At 48.5% G+C, this 26,369-nt stretch overlaps 2 protein-coding genes across 4 annotated transcripts in view; one reads left to right on the top strand and one right to left on the bottom strand.

Moving 5' to 3' along the window:
* Positions 1-13,845, top strand: part of ATL1 (atlastin GTPase 1) — a 31,689-nt gene extending 17,844 nt beyond the window's left edge. Inside the window, exons 7-14 of one of the 2 annotated variants that reach the window (XM_054286884.1) lie at positions 1,564-1,656; positions 3,013-3,151; positions 4,366-4,493; positions 5,051-5,107; positions 5,699-5,770; positions 7,596-8,027; positions 10,182-10,196; positions 13,681-13,845. In XM_054286884.1, coding sequence (XP_054142859.1) covers positions 1,564-1,656; positions 3,013-3,151; positions 4,366-4,493; positions 5,051-5,107; positions 5,699-5,770; positions 7,596-8,027; positions 10,182-10,196; positions 13,681-13,791 — 1,047 coding nt within the window. In that variant the 3' untranslated portion in view covers positions 13,792-13,845. The remainder of the gene's footprint in view (positions 1-1,563; positions 1,657-3,012; positions 3,152-4,365; positions 4,494-5,050; positions 5,108-5,698; positions 5,771-7,595; positions 8,028-10,181; positions 10,197-13,680) is intronic. The other variant, XM_054286885.1, reaches the window with a different exon arrangement.
* Positions 1-26,369, bottom strand: part of SAV1 (salvador family WW domain containing protein 1) — a 60,986-nt gene that overhangs the window by 26,590 nt on the left and 8,027 nt on the right. Inside the window, exons 3-5 of one of the 2 annotated variants that reach the window (XR_008483773.1) lie at positions 23,223-23,493; positions 19,288-19,431; positions 15,396-15,838 (exon numbers count right to left, since the gene is read on the bottom strand). Coding sequence is in view for 1 of the 2 variants with exons in the window: in XM_054286895.1 (XP_054142870.1) it covers positions 15,613-15,838; positions 19,288-19,431; positions 23,223-23,493 (641 nt within the window). In the remaining variant the exon portion in view is untranslated. Of the gene's footprint in view, positions 1-15,327; positions 15,839-19,287; positions 19,432-23,222; positions 23,494-26,369 lie in introns of those variants that run through there. The other variant, XM_054286895.1, reaches the window with a different exon arrangement.

Raw genomic sequence — 26,369 nt, 5'->3', positions numbered from 1 at the left:
TCCTTCAGAAGTGTTTCCTTGGGATCCCCCAGGCTCAATGCCATCTTCATGAATGATCAGGGGGAAATGATCAAACTGGGAACCCTTGTGGGTGTGCCAGATGTGCCAGATGTGGCAGAGGGGTCAGTGGTGCTGTGGCCAGGTGAGAAATGATCTCCTGTCTGCATCCAGCATGGGCTGCTTCCTGCAGAACCTGTTTGGAATGTGACAGGGTGGATGGGAAGGCAGGAAAAAGGAGGATGAGGAGGTCCTGGCAGGGCAGCTGTGGCTGCCCCTGGATCCCTGGGAGTGTCCAAGGCCAGGCTGGACAGGGTTAGGAACAACCTGGGATGGTGGAAGTGTCCCTGCCATGGCAGCTTTAAACCATCCAGCCCAAACCATCCTGGGATTCTCCAAGTGTGATGGTGACTAAATGCAGTGGCCCTGATCCTGCTGGAAGGGAAGGGAAATGAGACTTGGCAGTGGAAAATTCCCTTTGTCTCCTCCTCTCCTCACACTGAGGAGCCCTCACCAGAGGCAGGCCCTGAGTATGGAGCCTTCTCAAAGGCAGTGGTAAGCACAGCCTGTCTGGAACAATTTTACTTCAGAAAAAAAATAATAATTCCCAATTCAAGGTGTGCATCATGTCTTTGTGGAAAAGTCCTAAGCATGGACATGTCTCTGAAGCATCTCTGGTGTTTGAGAACAGCCTGTCCTGAACCAGCTCACTGGGTGCACTCACTGTGGCTTCTCCTGCTGTTCAAAAAGGCCAACTCACTGTTCTCTCCTCTTTTTTTAACTTTTTCTGATGTTTTATGAAAGAGAAATAGCAGGAATATTTCCCCTCCCTCCATTAGATTTTTGTTCTAAACATAGATAAATTTAGGGAAATTCCAGTGAAATGGGTTCCACTTGCTGAGCTGCTTATCCCTGTTCCTGAGAGGAACTCTGGCACCTCTGCCAGGCCCTCCTGGGCTTTGACATTCAGGATTTCCCCCTCCAAACCCTTTATTTCCTACACGGGATCTTGTACAGATGAAGCAGTGGAGACCTCATTTTTTTCTGAAAGCTTAATTTTTTTTTAAAGATTCAAAGTTGACCGTTCTGGTATTTATTTATTTATTGCCCAGGAACTTTGAATGCCTCAATAAAGATTACAAAAGCCAATGATTTCTTATTCACCCTCATTCCTCTGCATCTGCTTCTCATTAAAAGTCTGTCTGGAAGGCTGCCCAGTGAAAAAGGCTGAAAAAATGAGCCTGTAGAATTCCCATAGGATGGAACTAAATGTGGCTGGGATTGGGGAGCTTGCTGCCTTTTGTCCTGGTTAGCAGCAGTCCCTTTTCTTGGGCACTTTGGGTGATTGATGCTGTTCTCCCAGCCAGGGACTCAAACTGGTGCAGAAATTTGGGGCTGGGACAGTGGGGTGGTCTCAGTCCTCAGCACCTGGGACCTCTCATTTCCACCAGGAAAGGTGGGAGATGCTGCTGGAGCTGGGAGGAGACTCCGGGCCAGGTTTTGGTGTGTGAAATGAGGGTGCTGTGGGCTCAGGGCAGCACTGACCCCACTGTTTGTGTTTTCCAGTCCCTCATATTCCTTGTTCGTGACTGGAGCTTCCCTTATGAATTCTCCTATGGATCTGATGGGGGTGCAAGGTTTTTGGAGAAGAGACTGAAGGTATGTTTTGCCTGCTCTGGGTTCTGGATAGTGGAAGGGATGATCAGTAAGGTCCTTTCCACCCTGATCCACTCTGTGATTCCATGATTTTCCTGTTCACCTGGGTGGCCTCAGCACTGGAGGTCAGCTGTGAGCTGCAGTGCAGGTTATGGTCACACCCTTAAAAGTGCCTTAAAATGCCACAGGAGCCATTTGGGGAGGGGGAATTTCCAGAGGAAGCATTTGGGAAGGGTAAATTCCCAGAGGAGGCATTTGGGAAGGGTGAATTTCCAGAGGAGGCATTTGGGAAGGGTAAATTCCCAGAGGAGGCATTTGGGAAGGGTGAATTTCCAGAGGAGCCATTTGGGGTGGGTGAATTCCCAGAGGAGCCATTTGGGAAGGGTGAATTTCCAGAGGAGCCATTTGGGGTGGGTGAATTCCCAGAGGAGCCATTTGGGAAGGGTGAATTTCCCAGAGGAGGCATTTGGGGAGGGGGAATTTCCAGAGGAGCCATTTGGGGAGGGGGAATTTCCAGAGGAGGCATTTGGGGAGGGGGAATTTCCAGAGGAGCCATTTGGGGTGGGTGAATTTCCAGAGGAGCCATTTGGAGAGGGTGAATTCCCCAGAGGAGCCATTTGGGGTGGGTGAATTTCTTTGCCATGTTCAGGCTTCTGCCCAAGCCCGGCTCCCTGGAACTCTCTGGGAGAGCCCAAAGCAATGGGAGTCAGCAGATTCCCAAGAGCCTGGGAATGATGCTTTAGTTAAATCAGGGAGTTGGACAATCAAAATGATGGGCAAGGGCTGCTTGGGATCAGTCAGGAAATGCATGGCTGATCTGGTAGTGGAGAGACCTAATTATATGTGAGACAAGCAAGGCCCTGGTGGGAAATCCCAAATGTTTTTGTGTTCCAGTCATCCATGGCCATGTGCAATTCCCAGATGATGATAACATGCTCCAGGGCATGTGGGCAGAGATACTCCAGTTCCTTCTCTTTGTCCTCATGCCTGTGGAATGCTCTCCTTTCCCCCACAGTGTGGAGTACCCTGTGCTCCTGCCAGCTTTATCCCAATGTTCCTGTCAGAAGGAAACTCAAACTGTGGGAAGTAGATGGGCAGCACCAGCTCTTCTCTCTGGTGACCACTGACAGGACCTGAGGGAACAGCTGGAGCTGTGCCAGGGGAGTGTAACTGGATATCAGGGAAGGGTTCTTCATCCAGAGGGTGTCCCAGGGAATGGTGACATTCCCGAGGCTGCCAGAGCTCCAGGAGCTGCCAGGGATGCCCAGGGTGGGATTGTTGGGGGTCTGGGCAGGGCTGGGCTCTGCTCCTTGTGGGCACATCCAGCTGAGGATATTCTGTGCTTCCCTGTCTCCACAGGTGTCAGGCAACCAGCACGAGGAGCTGCAGAATGTCAGGAAGCACATCCACTCCTGCTTCACCAAAATCTCCTGCTTCCTCTTACCCCACCCCGGCCTCAAAGTCGCCACCAACCCCAATTTCGATGGAAAACTCAAAGGTACAAAGGCAGAGCTCTGCTTTCTACCCTGATTCCTTGGAAACCCTGGCAGACTGTCCTGCTTGTTCCTGAAACCCCCAAAAGTATTTTCCATGAAAAACCTCCTGGGAGAGCAGTTGGATCCCCCTCCCAGTGCTGTTCGCACTCCCTTCTGCTTCTCCCCAGTGCAGCAGACCAGTGTGGAGGGAGAAAAGGTTGCTACTGGCCATACCCAATGACAGGAAAACTGGGAAGGGCAGGGGAGACTCTGGATGTTTGTGGATGTGGTGTTAAAGCTGCAGGAAATTCCTGTGCCTCACCTGCACAGGCAGAGCCTGCTTGCTGCCAGGCTGGTGCCTGTGCTGGGTGGAAGGCTGGTTCCACAAGCTCTCAGAGCAGTGATTTCCCTTTGAAAAGCTTTCCAGGGAATATTTAATCTGCCTGAATTATCTGATCAGTGGTTTCCCTACAGGGCAGGCTTGGTTCAGCAGGTTAAAAACAAGAGAGAAGGAGAAGGGAGCTGTGGTGAGATTCTCTACCCCAAAAGGAGCCACGTGCTGGGGATATTTTTAGGTGTTTGTTGTGAGCTCTTCACCAGCCTGGCTGGTTCCAGGCTGCTGCAATCTTAGCAATAAAGTGGACCATTAACTACTAAAAATAAATTAGCAGGCAAAGATGGGAGTTTTCCCCTGGTTTTGTCTGGCTCAGACTTGCTCTGTGCAGAGCAGGAGGGACAGCAAGGCAGCAGGAGGGAGATGTGCTGGTGGAAACTGAGCTGAGCCCTGGAGCTCCCCCTTCATCTCAGGTGCTGAGAGTGTGGAACAATTGCTGTGTGCAGACAGGAGCTGTCAGCAGCTGCTTGACACAATTTTCACAATTTTCTTGTTGCCTCAGAGCTCTACTCAGCTTTTTGTGCTCTGATGGAAAAAATGTGGGGGATTTTCCCTGCTTTCCAAATTCCTGGCTGTTGCATTGATTTTTTTTCTGCCTTCAGTCCTATACAGTTGAATTTAATGCAAACACCAAAAACCCCACCTGAGAGCTTTGTCCAAATCCCCCTGGAGCTCTGGGCAGCCTTGGGGTTGTGCCCATTCCCAGCTCCTTCCACCCTCTGGGAGAAGAACCTTCCATGGCAGGGGACTGGAACATGATGATCTTTAATGTCCCTTCCAGCCCAAACTATTCTGGGACTCTGTGATGCCTCTTTATTTCTTTTTTCCTTTTTTTTTCCCCAGAAATAGACGATGAGTTCATCAAGAACTTGAAGATTTTGATTCCTTGGCTCCTCAGTCCTGAGAACCTGGATGTTAAGGAGATCAATGGCAACCACATCACCTGTCGAGGCCTTGTGGAGTATTTTAAGGTATTTATTTCAGAGGAAGGGGATTTATTCCTGCTAAAGGGGGAAGCAGCAGCAGGCAGGGAGCAGTGACAGTCCTGACTCACTGCAGCAGAGGGCAAACACCTCATGGTCATTTGTTTGACCACACAACAAGCCCAGAGAGTGGGAGGAGCTGTTTCCCTTTCCTGGAGAATTGAGGGCTGGAGGGGGATAAGCTGAGGGCTGTATTCCAGTTGCCTTTGGAAAAAGCTTATTTTTGTTGTCATGGCTACTGGGACATTTCCATGAGAGACATTGGTGAGTAATTCTCACCACCCACTCCCAGGGCTACCTTGGCTCCTTCTCCTGCAGGGAAGGGGCAGAGGTAGGTGCAGATCCTTTGGGAGGGACACTGGGAGTGAGAGGAGGAGGGAGAGCTCCAGTGGCTGACCCAAGGAGTGGCATTTTCTGACCAAAGCCATCCTGTGCTGGAGCATCCTCCCCTTCCCTGCCTCTGAATCCTGGAGCTGGGTGGGGGTGGCTGCTCTTGCTCTGTGTGCTGCCTTCCGCATGATTCCCTTTTCCCTGCTCTTCTCCAGGCCTACATCAAGATCTACCAAGGGGAAGAGCTGCCACACCCCAAGTCCATGCTGCAGGTAGGTGTGAGTGGGAGCTCTGGCAATTCCTGCTCTGGAATTGCCAATAATTCCCAGGAAGTGGCAGAGGTGTCCAGCACAGTGGGGCTGCTGGGACTTCATTCCAAATGCCTCAGTGTAACCACCCAAGGGAAGAGTTTGGCATCAGGAGCCTGACCTGGCTGAGCAATCGCAGCTGGGATGGGCTCTGGGGAGTTGCTGGCTGCACACAGCCCCAGCCAGCTCAGCTGAATGTGTCCCTGCAGGTGAATGACATCCTGGGGGCCACACAGGGAGGGGACACATGGGGGTGGCTGCCAGAGCCAGCTGGGAGTGCAGCTGGAGCTGTTTATTTGTGGCTCAGCCTTTTATCTCTTTCCTTGCTGCTTCCCACAGCTGAAGCCAGAGTTTTTGTAGCTCTGGCTTGGAGGGGAGGAATCCTCTCTTCATGCAGGATGTGTGAATATGGGATGGGCTTATTTGGGGTTGGTTGGAGGCTGGGAGAGCCCCTTGGCCGATTCTGGGTGCCACACACACGTCCTGGCTGTGTCACTTGCACAGCTTAACCCTGCCCTTCTGCACCTAAATGTTGTGTCCCTTCTGCCCTTACAGGCCACAGCAGAAGCCAACAATTTAGCAGCAGTTGCCACTGCCAAAGACACCTACAGCAGGAGGATGGAAGAGGTGGGTGGTGATGAGTCTGCCCCTTCCCTGCCCCTTCTTTTGCCCCTGTGTCCTGGCTCTCCTGTCTTAGATTTATGGAATCCCAGAAGGGTTTGGGTTGGAAGGGACCTTAAAGCCCATCCAGTGCCACCCCTGCCATGGCAGGGACACCTCCCGCCGTCCCAGGGTGCTCCAAGCCCTGTCCAGCCTGGCCTTGGGCACTGCCAGGGATCCAGGGGCAGCCACAGCTGCTCTGGGCACCTGTGTCAGGGCCTGCCCACCCTCACAGCCAGGAATTCCTTCCCAAACCATAACCCCTAATCCCTAACCCTAATTTTAGATTTTTCCTGTGTCAACAGTGATGTTTCAGGAATGATTTCTGTGTATAAGGAGTGACATTTCAGGGATGATTTCACTGTGTCAAGAGTGGTTTCACCATGTCATGAGTGCCATTTCAGGAGTGATTTTCCCATTTTATTTCCCTGATTTTATTAAGAGTGCCATTTCAGGAGTGATTTCCCTGTGTCAGCAGTGATGTTTCAGGAGGGATTTCTGTGTATAAGGAGTGACATTCCAGGGATGATTTCCCTGTTTCAGGAGTGATTTCCCTGTGTCACAAGTGCCATTTCAGGAGTGATTTTCCCATGTTAGGAGTGCCATTCCAGGAGTGATTTTCCCATATCATATCATGAGTGCCATTTCAGGAGTGATTTTCCTGTGTCACAAGTGCCATTTCAGGAGTGATTTTCCCATGTTAGGAGTGCCATTCCAGGGGTGATTTCCCTGTTTCAAGAGTGATTCCCCTGTGTCAGAAATGCCATTTCAGGAGTGATTTCCCAGTGTCAGCAGTGATGTTTCAGGAGTGATTTCCATGTATAAGCAGTGGCACCTCACTGATGATTTCCCTGTATCAACAGTGACATCTCAGTGATGCCAGCAGTGATTTCCCTCTATCAGCAGTGCCATGTCAGTGATGATTGTCCTGTGCCAGTAGTGATTCCCCTGTATCAGGGATGATTTCCCTGTGTCAGCAGTGCCATCTCAGGGATGATTTCCCCATACCAGCAGTGGTTTCCCTGTGCCAGCAGTGCCATCCTGGCAGTGCCATGTCAGGGATGATTTCCCCATCTCAGTGATGATTTCCCTGTGTCAGGGATGGTTTCCCCATGTCAGTGATGATTTCCCCATCTCAGTGATGATTTCCCCATCTCAGTGATGATTTCCCTATCTCAGTGATGATTTCCCCATCTCAGTGATGGTTTCCTGGTGTCAGTGATGGTTTCCCCGTGTCAGTGATGATTTCCCCATGCCAGCAGAGCCATCCCAGCAGTGCCATTTCAGTGATGGTTTCCCGGTGTCAGTGATGATTTCCCGGTGTCAGTGATGATTTCCCGGTGTCAGTGATGGTTTCCCCGTGTCAGTGATGATTTCCCGGTGTCAGTGATGATTTCCCTATCTCAGTGATGATTTCCCCATCTCAGTGATGGTTTCCTGGTGTCAGTGGTGGTTTCCCCGTGTCAGTGATGATTTCCCCATGCCAGCAGAGCCATCCCAGCAGTGCCATTTCAGTGGTGGTTTCCCGGTGTCAGTGATGATTTCCCTGTGTCAGTGATGGTTTCCCGGTGTCAGTGATGATTTCCCGGTGTCAGTGATGGTTTCCCGGTGTCAGTGATGGTTTCCCGGTGTCAGTGATGATTTCCCGGTGTCAGTGATGGTTTCCCGGTGTCAGTGATGATTTCCCGGTGTCAGTGATGGTTTCCCGGTGTCAGTGATGGTTTCCCCGTGTCAGCGATGATTCCCCCGAGCCACCCCCTCAGTCCCTCGGTCCCTGCCCGTGTTCCCGCAGGTGTGCGGGGGGGACAAGCCCTTCCTGGCGCCCAGCGACCTGCAGGCGCGGCACTCGGAGCTGCGGGAGGAGGCGGTGCGGCTGTTCCGCGGCGTCAAGAAGATGGGAGGGGAGGAGTTCAGCCGGCGCTACCTGCAGCAGCTGGAGGCCGAGATCGACGAGCTCTACATCCAGTACATCAAGCACAACGACAGCAAGAACATCTTCCACGCCGCCCGCACCCCGGCCACGCTCTTCGTCGTCATCTTCATCACCTACGTGCTGGCCGGCGTCACCGGCTTCATTGGCTTGGACATCATAGCCAGCCTGTGCAACATGATCCTGGGCTTGACACTTATCACACTCTGTACCTGGGCTTATATCAGATACTCTGGGGAGTACAGAGAACTGGGAGCTGTAATAGACCAAGTGGCTGCAGCCTTGTGGGACCAGGTAGGATAAAGAGCTTTTGATTTCCAAAAAAAATCACACACCAAAAGTGGCCTCCCTGCGCCCCGCTGGGTTGGTTGGGTTTTTAAGCATTGAGTTTCCTGGGGGTTTTCCTCCCCCTTTGAGATGGTTTTGGTTTTTGGGTTGTTAGATCAGTGCAGGGGCACCTTTCCAGTTTTAATTGAAGTTTTAATCTGTTCCTTAGAGCTTCCAGGTGGGGAGAGCAGGGGCAGAGGAGTTGTTGCAGACGAGTTTGTGCAGTTTGTTGTAAGGGAGAGCTCACAGGGCTGCCCAGTGGCTGCAGCACAGGGGGGTGAGCGAGGCTGGAGCTGTCCCTGAGCCCCCAGTTCTGTCCAGTGTGGAAAACAAGCTTGTGTAGAGCTGAGAAAACTCCCAGCAAGCTCTTTGGTTCTGCCTCTTTCTTTCCTGCTTGTCTCACCCGTCCCCAGGTGGGATTTTGTGGGGCCCTGTGGGGATGGGCAGCTCTGGGGGAGGATCCTGGTGTGTGTGCTTGCTGTGTGCATGGCTGTGGCTGTCAGAGAGGAGCAGCCAGGGCTCTCCCTGCTTCAGGGCAGGGGTTTGGGCTCTCCTTTGCTTCAGGACAGGGGTTTGGGCTGTTCCTACATCAGGGCAGGGGTTTGGGCTGTGCCTGTTTCAGGGCAGGGGTTTGGGCTGTCCCAGCTTCAGGGCAGGGGTTTGGGCTGTTCCTACATCAGGGCAGGGGTTTGGGCTCTCTCCTGTTTCAGGGCAGGGATTTGGGCTGTTCCCTGTTTCAGGGCAGGGGTTTGGGCTGTTCCCTGTTTCAGGGCAGGGGTTTGGGCTGTGCCTGTTTCAGGGCAGGGGTTTGGGCTGTGCCTGTTTCAGGGCAGGGGTTTGGGCTGTTCCCTGTTTCAGGGCAGGGGTTTGGGCTCTCTCCTGTTTCAGGGCAGGGGTTTGGGCTGTTCCCTGTTTCAGGGCAGGGGTTTGGGCTGTTCCCTGTTTCAGGGCAGGGATTTGGGCTGTGCCTGTTTCAGGGCAGGGGTTTGGGCTGTTCCCTGTTTCAGGGCAGGGGTTTGGGCTGTTCCCTGTTTCAGGGCAGGGGTTTGGGCTGTCCCAGCTCTGCCAGAGGTCGAGGCCAGATCTTGGCTGTGCCAGTTTTGGCACCAGACCCTGATTTCCCACTGCAGGAAAGGGAAAGCCCACAGAGACTGCCCCTGAGCCCTGCTGCCCATCCAGGGGCACAGTCCCACGGGCTGCAGTGCCCTCCTGCTCTTCCCCTGCAGAGCTGGGGCAGCTCCTGGATCCCCCAGGAGCCATCCCAGCCCTGAGTTCCGGCAGGAAGGGCCCTTCTCCTCCACCGGAGAGGTTTTCATGGAGAACAAGCCCATTCCTGCTCCCCATGCAGCTTTGGGGCAAAGAGAGGCAGCACTGAGTGATGTTCCTGCATCCCAGAGCTGGCCAGTGGTGCTGTCCCAGCTGGGTTCATCCTGTCCCCAGCCCCTGAGTGTCCCTGTGCCCAGGGACCCTGCCTAGGAGCCTTTGGGATGTGCTGGAATGTTCCATGCCAGGGCAGGGATCAGCAGGAACAGGAGCCAGGCAGGCAGCAGAAGGTGCTGGAATGTTCCATGGCAGGGCAGGAGCAATGGGAATGCAGCAGGAACAGGAGGCAGGCAGCAGCAGAAGGTGCTGGAATGTTCCATGGCAGGGCAGGAGCAATGGGAATGCAGCAGGAACAGGAGGCAGGCAGCAGCAGAAGGTGCTGGAATGTTCCATGGCAGGGCAGGAGCAATGGGAATGCAGCAGGAACAGGAGGCAGGCAGCAGCAGCAGCAGAAGGTGCTGGAATGTTCCATGGCAGGGCAGGAGCAATGGGAATGCAGCAGGAACAGGAGGCAGGCAGCAGCAGCAGCAGAAGGTGCTGCCCCACTGCACCGCGTCCAGCTGGGGGAAAGCAAACAGGGGAAAGCGCCTGGAGCTGTCCTGGCTCCCACAGGCCCTGGGGCTGCCCAAGAAAAGGGAAAGTGCTCCCAGGAGGGGTTTGTGGCACAGGGGAGCTGCTGTGGCCCTGGCAGTGGGAGCAGAGCAGGGGTTTGGGGTGAGCAGCCCGGGGGTGGCTGCCATGGGCACTGAGATCCACGGTTTCTCTCTCTTTCTGTCTCCCCTGCCCTGCCTCTCCCAGGGAAGCACCAATGAGGTAAGTGGCTCCTGCCCCTGCATGCTGCCAGCCCTGGGCTCTGGGAAAAACATCCTGGCCCCAGGAGCTCCTTGGGGATGGATGGGAGCCAGGGGGCTGGGGCAGCAGCTCCGGGGGCTGGGGGCTGTGGGTGTGGGCGGTGCCGGCAGGAGCCGGCTGGGACAGAGCTCTGCCTGGGCATGGCAGGACACCATTGGCATTTTCAGCTTTGTCCCATCGGCTGTTTGGGGATTCTCCTGTTGTGCCAGGGTCAGACCCAGCCCCAAGCCCGGATTGTTGTGGTGCGGGCAGGGAGAGCTGGGGAGCCCCCAGGGCTGGCCAGGCCTCTCAGTGCTGCTGGAATTGCCGGGGGTGCTGTTTGTGGGGAAAAGCAGCCCGTGTTGGATTGAGGGGCGTGCAGAGCACAGAGGGCACAGAGTTCATCACCCCCAGCACCCCTGGGGCACAGGGAGTGCAATCCTGCTCTGAGGGGAAATGCCCCTGCCCAGGCCAACAGGAACAGGAAAACCTGGATGGGACAGGGACATTGTGCCCCACTCAGTGAGACCCTGAGAGCTGCTGCAGCCCTGGGCTCCTGCTGCAGGAGGCTCTGGAGCTGCTGGAACAGGGACAGAGCAGCCACAGGAGCCAGGCTGGAGAGCTGGGAATGTTCCCTGGAGAGGAGGAGGCTCCAGGGAGAGCTCAGAGCCCCTGGCAGGGCCCGAAGGGGCTCCAGGAGAGCTGGAGAGGGACTGGGGACAAGGGATGGAGGGACAGGACACAGGGAATGGCTCCCAGTGCCAGAGGGCAGGGATGGATGGGAGATTGGGAATTGGGAATTCCTGGCTGGGCTGGAATTGCCAGAGCAGCTGTGGCTGCCCCTGGATCCCTGGCAGTGCCCAAGGCCAGGCTGGACATTGGGGCACCCTGGGACAGTGGGAGGTGTCCCTGCTCATTCCAGGGGCATTGGAACTAAGTTTGGGTTTTTAGGGGTCCCTTCCAGGCCAGTCCGTTCTGGGGCTCTGGTTTATGCTCACAGCAGCTCTGTGTGTGTGCCCAGCTCAGCTCCCTGTGCTCCTCCTGCCCAGCCCTGCAGGGTCCCAGTGGGAGCTTCTGGAATGTTCCTGGGGCAGAGCCTCACCAGGATCTGGTTAAACCAAGAAAAGCCAAATGTCCTGCACATGGGCATTACTTATTGCAGCTCTGGGTCCCAGAGCCTCCCCAGCTGGCCCAGACATTTCCATGTTCTCCTGTGTCCCCAAAGTGGCAGTGCCACCTCCTGAGCCCCTGAGTTCTGGGGCAGCTCCTTTAGGGGAAATTCAGGCTGTTAAAAACCATCCCAATCCCCATCCCAATCCCATCCCAATCCCCATCCCAATCCCAATCCCAATCCCCATCCCAATCCCCATCCCAATCCCCATTCCCATCCCAATCCCCATTCCAATCCCATTCCAATCCCATCCCATCCCCATCCCAATCCCCATCCCAATCCCCATCCCAATCCCATCCCATTGATCCCATCCCAATCCCCATCCCAATCCCCATCCCAATCCCATCCCATCCCATTCCCATGCCAATCCCATGCCAATCCCATGCCAATCCCCATCCCAATCCCATCCCAATCCCATCCCATTCCCATCCCAATCCCATCCCATCCCCATCCCAATCCCATCCCAATCCCATCCCATTCCCATCCCAATCCCCATCCCAATCCCATCCCAATCCCCATCCCAATCCCATCCCAATCCCATCCCATTCCCATTCCAATTCCATGCCAATCCCATCCCAATCCCATCCCAATCCCATCCCATTGATCCCATCCCAATCCCATCCCAATCCCATCCCATCCCTCCCAGCAGCCAGGGTGGTTCCCCAGGGGTACAGGAGGCAGAGCACAGGATTTGCTGTGGATGAGGTGTGGAACAAACCCTGCCATGTAAAAATGGGGCTGGTTTGGCATCACAAAAGCCCTAAAACAGCACAAAATGCTGCAGGGTCACCTGGATGGGGCTTGAAGGGGAATTTCCCAGAAAAACAAGCAGAGAAGTTGTGTGAAGTCTCTTCTGCCTCTCCACTGTGTTCCCAACAATCCCAAAGCACCCCTTCTGTTCCCAGAATCCCATTTGGGATGGGATCAGCATCCCCTTGGACACCTCTGGAGGCTCCTCATCCTCACCCTCCTCCTCCTCCCTGCCCCCTCAGCCTGTCCTGCTCCATTCACCCCCTGGGCGCACAGAACTCCTCACCCTGGCCGTGTGTGGGGTCCTGGTGCCCCTTCCCAGCCCTCCCAGAGCTGATCCCGGTTTGCCAGCGCTCCCAGCAGGAGCTGAGGGCTTGGGGTTGGTTTATTGCACCCCACATTCATTTGAAATGGCAATGCCAGAGCTGTGACAGTCGGTGACACCGAGTCCTGAGCTGTGTCCTGGCACCTCCTGCTGTTTGCTGTGGGATGAAGGTGAGGAAGAGGCAGGGAGGGACACGAGGGTGTCACCCGCTGTCACCCCGTGGGGTCAGATGTCACCTGGCCCTGTCGGTTCCATGTGGGAATTGCAGCCCCAGAGCTGCTCCTGCCTGTGCTGAGCCTGGCCTGGCCCGAGGACAAACAGAAAATGGTGAAATTAGAAGGAAAATGGTAAAATCAGAAAGAAAAAGTCCAAATCATCTGCAGGAAAATTATGGGGACAAGGACCAGAGCCACCCCTGTGCCACCCCCAGCCCTGGGGCTGAGGCTGCAGGAGCCAAAACAGGAAAAACAACCCCAAATCCCCAAATGCCCCACTCATGGTCCAGATGAAGGACTGATAGAGCTCAGGGGGGATGAGGTGCTTGGAAAATTGGAAAATCTGGTGCACAGAACGCACAGGGGGTTGGGATGGATGAGGATTCCCTGGGATTGGAATTCCCTGGGATCAGGATTCCTTGGGTTTGGGATTCCCTGGGATAGGGATTCCATGGGTTTGGGATTTCCCAGGTCTGGGATTCCCCAGGTTTGGCATTCTCTGGGTCTGGGATTCTCTGGGATTGGGATTCCATGGGATCAGGGTTCCATGGGTTTGGGATTCTCTGGGATCGGCATTCCCCAAGATTGGAATTCCCTGGGTTTGGGATTCCGTGTGCTTTGGATTCCCTGGGATTGGGATTCCCTGGAATCAGGATTCCCTGGGTTTGGGGGATTCCTTGGGACTGGGATTCCCTGGGATTGGGATTCTGTGTGTTCGGGACTCCCTGGGTTTGGGATTCCCCAGGTTTGGGATTCTCCGAGTTTGGAATTCTCTGGGTTTGGGATCTGGGATCGGGATTCCCTGCGTTCAGGATTCCCTGGGATCAGAATCCCCCGGGTTTGGGATTCCCTGGGTTCAGAATTCCCTGGGATTGAGATTCCCCAGGATTGGGGGTCCCTGGGGATTGGGGTTCCCTGGGTTCAGAATCCCCTGGGTTCGGGATTCCCTGGGATCGGCATTCCCCGGTGGGAAGGAGCCGCTCAGTGGGTGCCGTCTCTCCGCAGGCCTTGTACAAGCTGTACAGCGCGGCCGCCACGCACAGACACCTGTACCAGCACGCCTTCCCCGCGCCGCGCAGCGAGCCCGGCCCGCCCGCCGACAGGAAGCAGCTCTAGGAGCGGCCCCGGCCCCGCTGGGTCCCGCTGGGTCCCGCTGGGTCCCGCTGGGTCCCGCTGGGTCCCGCTGGGTCCCGGTGCCCCCGGCGGGTCCCGGTGCCCCCGGTGCCGCCCGGCCGGGGCTCCCCGGGATCGCCGCCCCCGCCCGTGTCCGTCCCCAGCCCGCCGGGCGCGGGGCCAGCCTGGCTGTCCCTGTCCCTGTCCCTGTGTACAGAGGGCGCTGCCGCAGCCCCGAGCTTTGGTCCGTCATTGCCAGCGACTCCCAGCTCGTTTATGAAGCCTTATTTCCCCCTTCTTAATTAGTCACCACCGAGGAAACGATAATTGACGTGATACCGCAACTAAAATGGCCGAAGCTTGTCCGAGAGGCAGTTTATTTCAGGTACTTGAAGAAGTTCTAACATGTAACCACGTTTGTTCCCTTCGTTTAACTGTTTAATGCCATGAACATAATGGAAGTGTTAACTTGCTTTATCAGACACCGTTAAGGGCACTTGCTGTGGTCTGTTAAGGGTGCTGTGAGGAACCGTTTCTGTTTGTCTGCACAAAGTGTCACTTTGTAGCTGTTCTGGAGGAAGTTTCTCTGTATTTCTGTACATATTTATCCATGATAGTGCATAGGATGTGTGGTACAGTTCTATTCTTTTATTGTCAAGACTATTAAAGTTTGCTTTTGGTTCCTAAGAAATTGGTTCTACAGTGAAATTATTTATTACCTCAGCAAGAGCTTCTCCTCTGGGTTTTTTACATGTTTGGTTTAATTTGGGATTTCAGGGTTGGTGTTTTGAGGGTCATTTATCCACAGACAGACCCAGAGCTCGGAGCCCCCAAGAGCTTCAATCATGGGGCTTTTCCTGCTGCTAAGGATGGTTTATCTGAAGTTGTGAAAGGCCACAAATCAGTCACACAAACCCTTCGTTCATCGAACAAAATGATTTTTATTGAATTCGTAGGATTTACAAGAAATGTACTTTTTTGTCTGCAGTGTTTATTGCACTGAAAAGAACCCATAAATAACATATCAGGACAATTAATGAACCAAATGAAATTACTGGAGAGGGTAACTGGACAATTAAAGATTTTCCCCAAGAGAGGAGCTTTAAGACAAAAGCTCATTAAAAAAAACCCAGTAATTGCTGTTACATCCCTGATTTTCCCCCTGGGGTGGCACAGCGGGGCAGCCGGCGCTGCTGCCTTTCCACTGGAGCGGGTCAGGTTTTGGGAAATGCAGGATCAAAACCACTCTGCTTAGAGATCTTGGTCTTTGGGAAGGTACAAGTGTCCCCCTCTGAGTAACCTGTGTGGAAATGAGGAGTGAGGCTGGAGTACTAACGAGCTAAAGTAAAAAATAAGGCAACTCAGCTTCACCTGGGCGAAGCGCGGATCGGCGGGGTGAGCTCGGCCCCGGGCCGGGCCGGGCTGGGTCTGTACATTAAAGCTGTAAACAAAGGGCAGAGCTCTCAGGAGAGGGATCCCAAACCCCAGGGCGCTCCCCGAACGAGGCATCTGCGCTGGGACAACGTGTGGGAGCCAGGACGTGACTCCTGCCCTTCAAAATGCACAGCCAGCTTTAATACTGCAGCTGGCTCGGGACACGGAGGGACGAGCAGGGCACCACGGAACTTGCTGGTTTCTCAGGATAACAAACTACTCCCGGCACGGCCAAAAAAGATTAACAAACAATTTCCACTTCTTTATAAACAACACATAATACATGTAGAAAAATATTCAAGAGGATAATAATAACAAAGGTGCAACGTCAACAAAAATCAGCTGCCTTTTCAACCAGAAGCGCTGTTCCTGGGAGAGCCGCGGCGGCGCTCAGTAGTTGGCGCTGTGCTGCTGCTGCTGCTGCTGCTGCTGCTGCTGGGCGTACCACTGCTGCCGCTGCTGCCGCTGCTCCAGCTCCCCCAGCAGCGCCTGCCGGAACGCCTCGTACAGCTTCACGATGCGCTCCAGCTCCTTCATGAACAGCAGCTTCAGCATGCCCTGGTACGTGTCCAGGTCGGCCAGCTGGAACAGCTCCCACTTCAGGATGTGGTCGTACCTGCGGGAGACACGGCGGTGCGTTAAAAATACGGATGTTGGTTTGAACATTTTCAAAGTTTAGTAGTAATAAAATGGTTTGCAGTAATAATGATTTGGACAATTAGGATTTAAGACAATATGAGACAATAAAACCAAAAAGTTATGGATAGTCCGGGTGCCTTTTCTGGGCAAAATAAGCCCAAAAAAGGTCCCACGTTAACAGAGGATTAACCCTTAAAAGCACCAGCCTGTTGCATATTCATACAGCTCATCCATGATGCATAAATTCCATTCAACCACAGGATTCTGGCTGGGCAGTGTCAGCTTCTTCCTCTGGATCCTCACAGCACCTTCGAGGCAGGAAGAAGTTCATTTCTCCTGATAATGGAGCAATAAATTCTCTTTCTCTGAGAGATTCAGGTGTCCTGTGGCTGCTATCTCACTGCCAGTCCTTTCTTTTAAAAAAATATCCCACATAGCACAGTTTCTCTTTTAACAATTTTTATAACCTAAAACTGTATTTAACACACTGCTTAAGAGAATTAACCCAGCATCACTTTCTAACACCACACATACAATATTCATTTGAATATTTGCAAAAGCCAATTATAAAATCCACATTTTTCACATTGTGGTGGTGTTCACAGGGGTCCCAGGCGAGAGAAGAGATGAGAATCTTGACTCCATGTTTCATTTCATTTTACCATATATATTATATGAAAAGATAATTATATATTAAATATAAACTATACTAAAAGAATAGAAGATTTCATCAGAAGGCTGGTAAGGAAAGGAAGGAAAGGAATGATAATAAAATCTTGTGACTGACCAGAGTCTGAGCCAGCTGACTGTGATTGCCATTAATTAGAAACAGCCCCATGAGACCAATCCCAGATGCACCTGTTGCATCCCACAGCAGCAGATAATCAATGTTTATATTTTGTTCTGAGGCCTCTCAGCTGCTCAGGAGAAAAGATCCTGACAAAAGGATTTTCCATAAAATATGTCCATGACCTCGCTGTGGTTCCACCCTCACTGCCCTACCCTCCTGTCCTGCTTTTCCCTCACACAGCCCACCCAAAATGTGATTGCCTGAGCTTGGAAATGGGGAGCTGCCTGCTCTGCCTGTCCCACAACAGGAGGAACTCGAGGAACAATGGAGATGTTTGGAATAATGGAGATATTTGGAACAATGGAGATATTTGGAACAATGGAGATATTCAATGCAGCCGAGGCACAGGAGCAGATGGACTCACCTGGCTGCAGGCTGAGGCTGGAATATCAGTGGGTTAATGGAAATAAACTGCATTCCCCACTGAAAGTCACACTCCAGAGGCACCACAGAAGCACCAGGACGTGCAGGTGACTTCCAAAGATGCTCTGAGGAATTTTAACAATTTCACTAAAACTTACCACAGCCTCTGTATTAAGTTATTCCTGATTCTGACAGGGCTGCCCTGCTAAAATCTTTTTTTTTCTCCCCCAAAAAAAGAAATAACCAACTGCAGCTGTTTGGAGTTTGAGCTCTGTGCTGAAGTTTTCAGGCACTTGTGCCACAAGTGAAGAACTTTCTCTTCCTGGGTATCAGCAGAACAGGCTGAGCAGCAGCAATGACCAATGTGGATTAACAATTAACAATTACCAATTAGCACTGGGTCTGGTGTGTACCAGCAATGAGCCGTTAATGAACTGTTAATGAACTGTTAATGAGCTGTTAATCTGGGGGCATTGCTGAGCTCAGCACCTTTCCCTCCTCTCCCTTCCCACCCTCACAGGAAGGAATTTGTTCCTATAAACAGAGATTATTTTGGTTAACACCTACTGAACTCTCTCTCAGGCTTTTTCTAACCCTAATTCTTATGCTCTAGAGGAATTTGTTAAAACAAAATCAAATATTCTTATTTTTTCCATAATTAGCTACTCCTCTCAACAAAAACAAACATAAAAACCCAGCTAAATCAATTTACAGAGCCAGGGGTAAGTAACAAATCATGACAAAATAAAACCAATTATTTCACTGCAAAACTGTGCTGATAATTAAAAATTTAAAACTTTGTCTCAGCCTACTTGCTATAAAGAAATCCCTGATGAATTGTTGAATTTGTCCTATGTTTGTTTCTCAATTTTTAAGAAAATACCCAAAATAATCCACACAACACAGGCTATTTAAATTTACATTGGATGTGCCAAAAACCTCAATAACGAATGGTTCTGCAGCCAAAACCTGGAAGGATTTTTAGGATACAAATCCTACAGGAACTGAGTGTGGAGCCCCAGTGTTCTGGGGGATTTCAGGGCAATTTAAATTTTATGGGCTGCTGGCAAACCCAGCAGTCACCAGAAATAATAAAACTCATTCAAATTGTGTCACTAGGAGCAGGTAATAAAAAAAAAGGAATTTTTTTAGTGGAAGTCACTGAACACCACAGCTTGAATTCGCAGTTCCAGGCTGTCCTCACTGCTGGAAAACTGAATTTCTCCATATTCTCCTTAAGAATAGCACGTGATTTAATAAATATTACACCACATTTGGGATTTTATTGCTTTCTATTCAGTGTTACTGCTCTGCAGAGCTGCACCCATTAGAAAATCTCATTTCTTGATGAATCTCATTTCTTGATGCTGACTCAAACCTTTTTTTGGAGGAGACTCCCTGCTCCTGCAGCAGCTTTTTTTTTGAGAAAATGATTTTTTATTAGCCTTTAGTTTTTAATTCAATTTCTTGAACAGAAATGAAATATAGAAGTAGAAATACAGAAATAGAAACACAGATGTCAGCCAGCATTTGGCCTAAAGGGGCTCCGAAGGAGCTGGAAAGGGACTTTGGAGAAGGGATGGAGGAAGGACAAGGGGAATGACTTTAAGGTGGAAAAAAGTAAATTTAGGTTGGATATTAGGAAGAAATGTTTCTCTGTGAGGGAGCTGAGGCTCTGGCACAGATTCCCAGAGCAGCTGGGGCTGCCCCTGCATCCCTGAAGTGCCCCAGGCCAGGCTGGACAGGGCTGGGAGCAGCCTGGGATGGTGGAAGGTGTCCCTGCCATGGCAGGGGTGGGAGTGAATGATTTTTAAGTTCCTTCCAATCCAAATAATTTCATGATTCTGTGATTAAAAACTCTTAAAGGTGGAGGAAAAGCTGTGCTGTTTAAAAAGAACTAAAAGAGACATGAGGAAGTTCCACCCTAGAAATGTTTCACATATTTTCTGAGCACGTGGTACCACTCTTGTAAACACTCTGAAAGCAAAACACATCCTTCAGCCAGTGACAGAGCTTTGTGGGAGCTGCACAAAGTGATCACTCCAAGTAATGCCTGAAAGAAAGCAAATTAATGTGATAAACATTTGGTACAACTCCTTCCCTCAGCCCAAAAACCAAATACACAGAGCACAAGCTCTGCTGTCAGCCACAGAAATTCAATTATTTTTGCATTTTCAGAGTGAAAAGAAATAAAAAAAAAAGCAGAATCTCACTTGACAGGAGCCCTGGCATAGACCTGGAGCCAGTCAGGGATCTCAGCACTGTGGTAGGGGTTGGCAGGGACCAGCAGGGCCTGGCTCCTCTCCGGGGGCTGCGGCTGGTAGGACACGGGGGGCGGCTGATCGTAACGGGGCACGCTGCGGACACACGGACACGGACAGGGGGACACACGGACAGGGACAGGGGGACACACGGACACGGACAGGGGGACACACGGACACGGACAGGGACAGGGGACAGGGTCAGCTCCTGCACACTGCACAGAGTGCACACCCTGCAGGCAGGGTCAGCTCCTGCACACTGCACATCCTGCAGGCACCATTTCTGACAATTATACAGATTCACCATTCCTGAGCATTATACACACACTCACCCCTTCTGAACATTCTACACACACTAACCATTTCTGAACATTATACACAGATTCACTCATTTTTGAGCATTATACACACACTCACCATTCCTGAATATCATCCACAAACTCACCCCTTCTGAGCATTATACACACACCCACCATTCCTGAGTGTTATACACAGATTGATAATTTCTGAGTATTATAACAGACTCACCATTTCTGAATATTATACACACTCACCATTCCTGAACATTACACACAGATTCATCATTTCTGAACATTTTACAGATTCACCCTTCATTTCTGAGCATTACATACAGATTCACTCATTTTTGTGCATTATAACAGACTCACCATTTCTGAATATTATACACACTAAGCATTTCTGAACTTTATACACAGACTCACACTGAGCATTACACACAAACTCACCATTTCTGAACATTACACACACTCACCATTTCTGAGCATTATACACAGATTCACAATTTCCAAACATTATATACAAACTCACCATTCCTGAGCATTACACACAGACTCACTCATTTCTGAGCATTATACAGATCCACCCTTTCTGAACATTATACACAGACTCATCATTCCTGAACATTACACACAGATTCACCATTTCTGAACTTTATACACAGATTCACTCATTTCTGAACACTATATATACACAAATTCACCATTTCTGAACATTATACACAAATTCACCATTTCTGAGCATTATACACAGATTCACAATTTCTGAGCATTATATATACACCAATTCACAATTTCCAAACATTATATACAAACTCACCATTCCTGAGCATAACACACAGACTCACTATTTCTGAACATTACACACAGATTCACCATTCCTGAACATTTTACAGACTCACCATTCCTGAGCATTGTACACACACTCACCACTCCTGAGCACTGTGACAGACTCACCATTCCTGAGCATTACACACAAATCACCATTCCTGAACATTTTACAGACTCACCATTCCTGAGCATTATACACACACACACATTTCTGAGCATTATACACAGATTCACTCATTTTTGAGCATTATATACAGATTTACCACTTCTCAACATTACACACACAGATTCACCATTCCTGAGCATTTTACACACACTCACCCTTTCTGAGCATTATACACTCACCATGCCTGAGCATTACAGAGATTCACCATTCCTTAACATTATACACAAACTCACCCTGTCCAGCATAATACACAGATTCATAATTTCTGAGCATTATAACAGACTCACCATTCCTGAATATTATACACACTCACCATTTCTGAACTTTATACACAGACTCATTCATTTCTGAACATTATATATACACAGATTCACCATTCCTGAACATTATAAACACACTCACAATTCTGAACATTATACACAGATTCACCATTCCTGAGTATTATACACAAACTCACCATTTCTGAGCATTATACACACACTCACCATTTCCGAACATTACACACACTCACAATTCTGAACATTATACACAGATTCACTCATTTTTGAGCATTATACACAGACTCACCATTTCTGAACATTATATACAAACTCACCATTCCTGAGCGTTCCACACAGACTCACTCATTCCTGAGCATTATGCACAGACTCACTCATTTCTGAACATTATATATACACAGATTCACCATTTCTGAGCATTATACACACACTCACCATTTCTGAACATTACACAAACTCACCCTTTCTGAGCATTATACACAGATTCACCATTCCTGACCATTATACACACATTCACAATTTCCAAACATTATATACAAACTCACAATTTCTGAGCACTACAAAGACCCACCCTTCATTTCTGAGCATTACACACAGACCCACCCTTCATTTCTGAGCATTATTCACAGATTCACAATTTCTGAGCATTATTCACAGACTCACCATTGCCAAGGCTGCTGCTGCAACCTCACTGGGGTCTGCACTCAGCAACAGCTGCTGCTGCTGTTTTGGTGAAATTCACCTCAGCCCCACTCAAACACTGGAGCTGTTTTTAAATCATTTTAAAAGTACTGATTCATATAATCCACAATTTAACAAGTCAGAACTGATGTGGATTCAGGCAGCAGCTGATCAGAGTTACTCCATTTAAAGACATCCCCATATATTTATGTTTTGTGCCACAAGGGGAAGAACTTTCTCTTCCTGGGTATCAGCAGAACAGACTGAGCAGTAGAAATTAACAATTTGGATTAGCAATGTAACAATTACCACTGGATTTGGTGCATATTGACAATTAACAGTTGGATTTGGTATGTATTTACAACTAACTGTTAATTTGGTGTGTATTAACAATTAAGATTGGATTTGGTGCATATGGACAATTAACATGGGATTGGGTGTATATTGGCAATTAACTGTTCATTTGGTGTATATTAACAATTAACACCAAATTAACAGATTTGGTGTGTACTTACAATTTACTGTTAATTTGCTGTATATTAACAGTCAACTGTTAATTTGGGGTGTATTAACAACAGTTGAATTTGGTGTGTGTTGACATCTAACTCAGATTTGGGTTAGGGTGTAATAACAATTAACAGTTGGATTTGGTGTATATTAACAATTAACACTGGATTTGGTGCATATGGACAATTAACAGTTAATTTAGTGCATATGACAACAGTTGAATTTGGTGTATATCAACAATTAAGACTGGATTTGATGTGTATGGACAATTAAAAGTTAGATTTGGTGTATATTAACAATTAACATTGGATTTGGTGTGCATTTACTGTTATTTTGCTGTATATTAGCAATTAACTGTTAATTTGGTGCATATTAACAATTAACAGTTGGATTTGGTGCATACTGGCAATTGACTTAGATTTGATGTATATTAACAATCAAAATTGGTTTTGGTGTGTATTTACAATTAAATGTTAATTTGGTGTACATTAACAATTAACATTGGATTTGGTGTGTATTAACAATTAACAGTTTGATTTGGTGTATATTAACAATTAACATTGGATTTGGTGTGTATTTACTGTTAATTTGCTGTATATTAACAATTAACAATTAATACACACCATTAATTTGGTGTGTATTAACAACAGTTGGATTTGGTGCATATTGACAATCTGCTGTTAATTTGCTGTATATTAACAATTAACATTGGATTTGGTGTGTATTAACAATTAACTGTTAGATTTGGTGCAGATAAACAATTAAGACTGGATTTGGTGTGTATTTTTATGTAGTTTTATTTTACTTTGACATTTTGAGTAGCTGAAACACCCATTTTCATCCCAGCCAAGACTTAATTCACATCTCAGACATCCAGAGCCCCTCCAGGCCCATCAGATTTTCAGTGCACAGCTCAATTCTCTTCCCATCACCTTTGCAGTTCCCTGCAGCTGCAGAGCTGCTCTGTTTGCTCAGCAGCACCCTCCTGCTTCTACACCCCAGAACCAGGAGACAAACCGCGAAAAGCGGCACAGCCGAAAATCCCATTTTTTTTCCTGCTTTATGCTACAAAACCATCTCCTACCTGGCTAAGAGAAGCCCAGGGGGGCAGGGCAGGTGGGAGCTCACCTGGGAGCACAGGGGTGCTTGTACTGAGCCCTTTTGTTGATGTGATCCACGTAATAAACGCCGAACTCGGAGGACTCGACGCGCTCCCAGCCCGGGGGCAGCCCCTCGCGCTCCAGGGGGTGGCTCCAGTGCGTGGTGTTGGTGTTGTGGTCGATGTAATATTTCCTTCCTCTGATAGTCCAGTCCACTGACCAGCCAGGAGGAAGAGGTAAATCTTCAGAACTATGATTTGTTAAGTTTCCTAAAGATGTAGCAGCAACTCTCCCGATGCCTGAAATGAAGGGAGATCGGGGTTTAGGGAGAGATTGATCGAAATTATGATTTTTGTTAATGAATTGTTATGGCCGCTTCATTTATCAACAAAAACAAAGTTAAATTTCATATATCAACAAAAAAAAAAAACACCAAAAAGTTTAGAAATTAGAAGTATTCAGAAATTAAAACACTCCAGACAAATCACTCCCAAGGCTTTTCAGGTGAACCAGGCAAGAGCAGCAACAGGACGAGGTAAACAGGAGAGGAGGGACGAGCAGGGTTGGGGTCCAAGAGCTGCCAGGAATCTGCAGCTGATGAAATTCCCACCTTTTCCCTGGAATCAGAGCACATTTGGGATTGATCCAGCACTAGGTCTAAGAGACTGCTCAGCAGCTCTTTGAAATGTGGGATTTGTTGTAACACACTGAGAGTTTTTACAGAGATTTCAGCAGCTGGAGGGTGAGAGATGCCCACAGAAGCAGCTCCTGTCCCAGCCCTCCCCAGATGAGCAAGTACAGAAAAAGAATAAAAAATACCCCCAAGACACCCAACCACAAAACCCCAGTGACAATCAAGAATTTTAATCAAGAATTCTGCAGGTTTCTTCCCATCCCTGGGAATTTGTTACCTGCTGGATGTGCTGGGCTCAATTCAATTCCCTTTAAAACTTCATTTTAAGGAGCTCTCTCCAGTCCCTCACACTACCTAGCTTTAATGAAAATTCCAATTTTCTTTCATCCCACAGCCAAATGCATCCACTCAATCCCATTATCAGCAGAGTTTGTGTGTTGCTGTTTCCCATGCCAGCAGAAGGGATTTGGGAGCCACTTTTTACACTTTTTTACAAGTCAGAATTCACCCCCACACACATTTACTGACAGGAATACACCCCCTGCTCCTTTTCTTCAGGAATAACATTTTGGTGTGGTTATTTTCTGAGAGAAGGGAAAGTCAGAGTCTCTCTCATCTAAAATCACAGCCTGAAACCTGGCTGAGCTATATCCTAACAGAATATTATAATAATTAAAAATAAACTTACAGGAAGGCTCCAAAACAAGGGGATAGATAAAAAATAAATTAAAACCTCCCTCACAAACATCCTCCTTTGAAACTTTGTGCTCACCCTTGTCATGTTCTGAAGTGTCTGGCCTTACAGGATTTCCTCTGGTGTCAGGACTTACCTGTTTGCCAGCACTGGAAAGGGAAGTGTGTCCATCTTTAATTGGGATTGAACTCAGAGCTCAATTCCAGAGAAATGAAACATCTGGAGCCTTCCTGACCTTTGGAAGGGAAGCTGGTTCAGCTCCACATGCCAGTGACAAAATAAAAATATTTCAGCTTCTTGAGAGTGCTGTGCTTGGGCCAAACAAACCCAGGATTTTCCCCCATTTTTTGGCTGAAACTCTGGGATGGGATTTTATGGATGTGGAAATTGTGATTGTTAAATCAGCACTGCCAGGAGAGATGAACACACAAATTTGGGGGGAAAAAATTCTTATTTTTCTGTGTATTGTTAAAACCTGCACATCTCTGTATTTTTCTTACAGATCCCCCTCCTTAATAATAGCCTTAAATTCATATTTATTTTACTAAAGGTAAAGGTTAATGATTGCCAACATTGGAAGAGGTGCCACCCTCTGCACTGAAGCTCTCCTGACACACGGATTCTCCCAATGCCACTTATTCTTAATTTCCACGATGCAAAGAACAAAAATAACACCAGATCACAAATATTTTATCAATTCCTTTTGCCACTTTCATTGAAAGAGCCAAACCATTAAAATAAACTTGTAGAGATGCAGAAATGACCAGTTTTGAACAATGTTCCATGGACATGAAATCAAAGGCCAGACTGATAAACTGATGGTTGCAATAATAATTTTTTCCCTTCTATCACAGATTATATTGGAATATTCTCTCTGCTGCAAGTTTTAAGATGTTGATATTCATGGGGCCTTAAAGCCATCAACCACTGTGGCATGAAAATCAGCAATTAATAAAATTGAGATTTTTTTATTCCTATAAAATTAATTTTTTAGAGAACAAAAGAAATTGTTGGTTTTCCTGCTAAACCTCAGATACTGTTTTGTGGGAGGATGGGTACACACATAAGAGAAAAACTCCTATAGTTTTGAACAGTAAGAGAAGAGCAAAATTAACTTTCATCTATTTTATAAATATATATATATATACAGACCTGTAATTCCAACTAAATAACACTGGGCAGAGTGAATTCCTCTGTGATCTTTTCCAAAGAATAACCCAAAGAAGAAAATCCCAAGACAGCCTCAGTCCATGGGCTGCCTTTTCCATGGCAAATTTCCAGGAATGACATTTTCTGCATTTAAATTCCAGGTCAATTCTGAGCCCCAAAGCTCCCCAGAGGATTTTCCTGCAAGCACCAGGGGTGTTCCCTGGGTTGGGGGCTGGCACCAGATTTATGTGTCACAAATAGAAAAGCTGAAGAGTTTTTATACAAACATCTGGTGTAAAACTTGGGGTTTTCCTGAGCATGTTCACTGTAGCTCTCAGGGTTTTCTTGCTCACACACTCTTTTCTAGCTGTAACAAATAAAAATTCTCATTCTTCCTGCTTTCCCAAGAAATAAAGTTAAATGATCCTCTTTTTCCAAATGTCTCCTTTCCCCTGCTTAGGGATGAGCACTCTCTGGAGTGGCACTACCAAATTTCAAGGATGGTCAACAACTAATTAAATTTATGCATTTGTAAAACCTTGTCAAGCCTCATCTGGTAATTCTGTTCATAATATTATAATAAATATAATAAAATAAATAAATATAATACAATAAAGTAATATAATACAATATAATATAATGTAATGTAATGTAATATAATATAATGTAATGTAATATAATGTAATATAATATAATAT

Source organism: Melozone crissalis, unplaced genomic scaffold (genome assembly GCF_028551555.1).
Source record: "Melozone crissalis strain CALT ecotype California unplaced genomic scaffold, PUWL_Pcris_2 ptg000056l_1, whole genome shotgun sequence".
NCBI lineage: Eukaryota > Metazoa > Chordata > Aves > Passeriformes > Passerellidae > Melozone > Melozone crissalis.
Note: the sequence above shows the minus strand (reverse complement) of the source record. Positions and strands in the feature narration are given on the sequence as shown.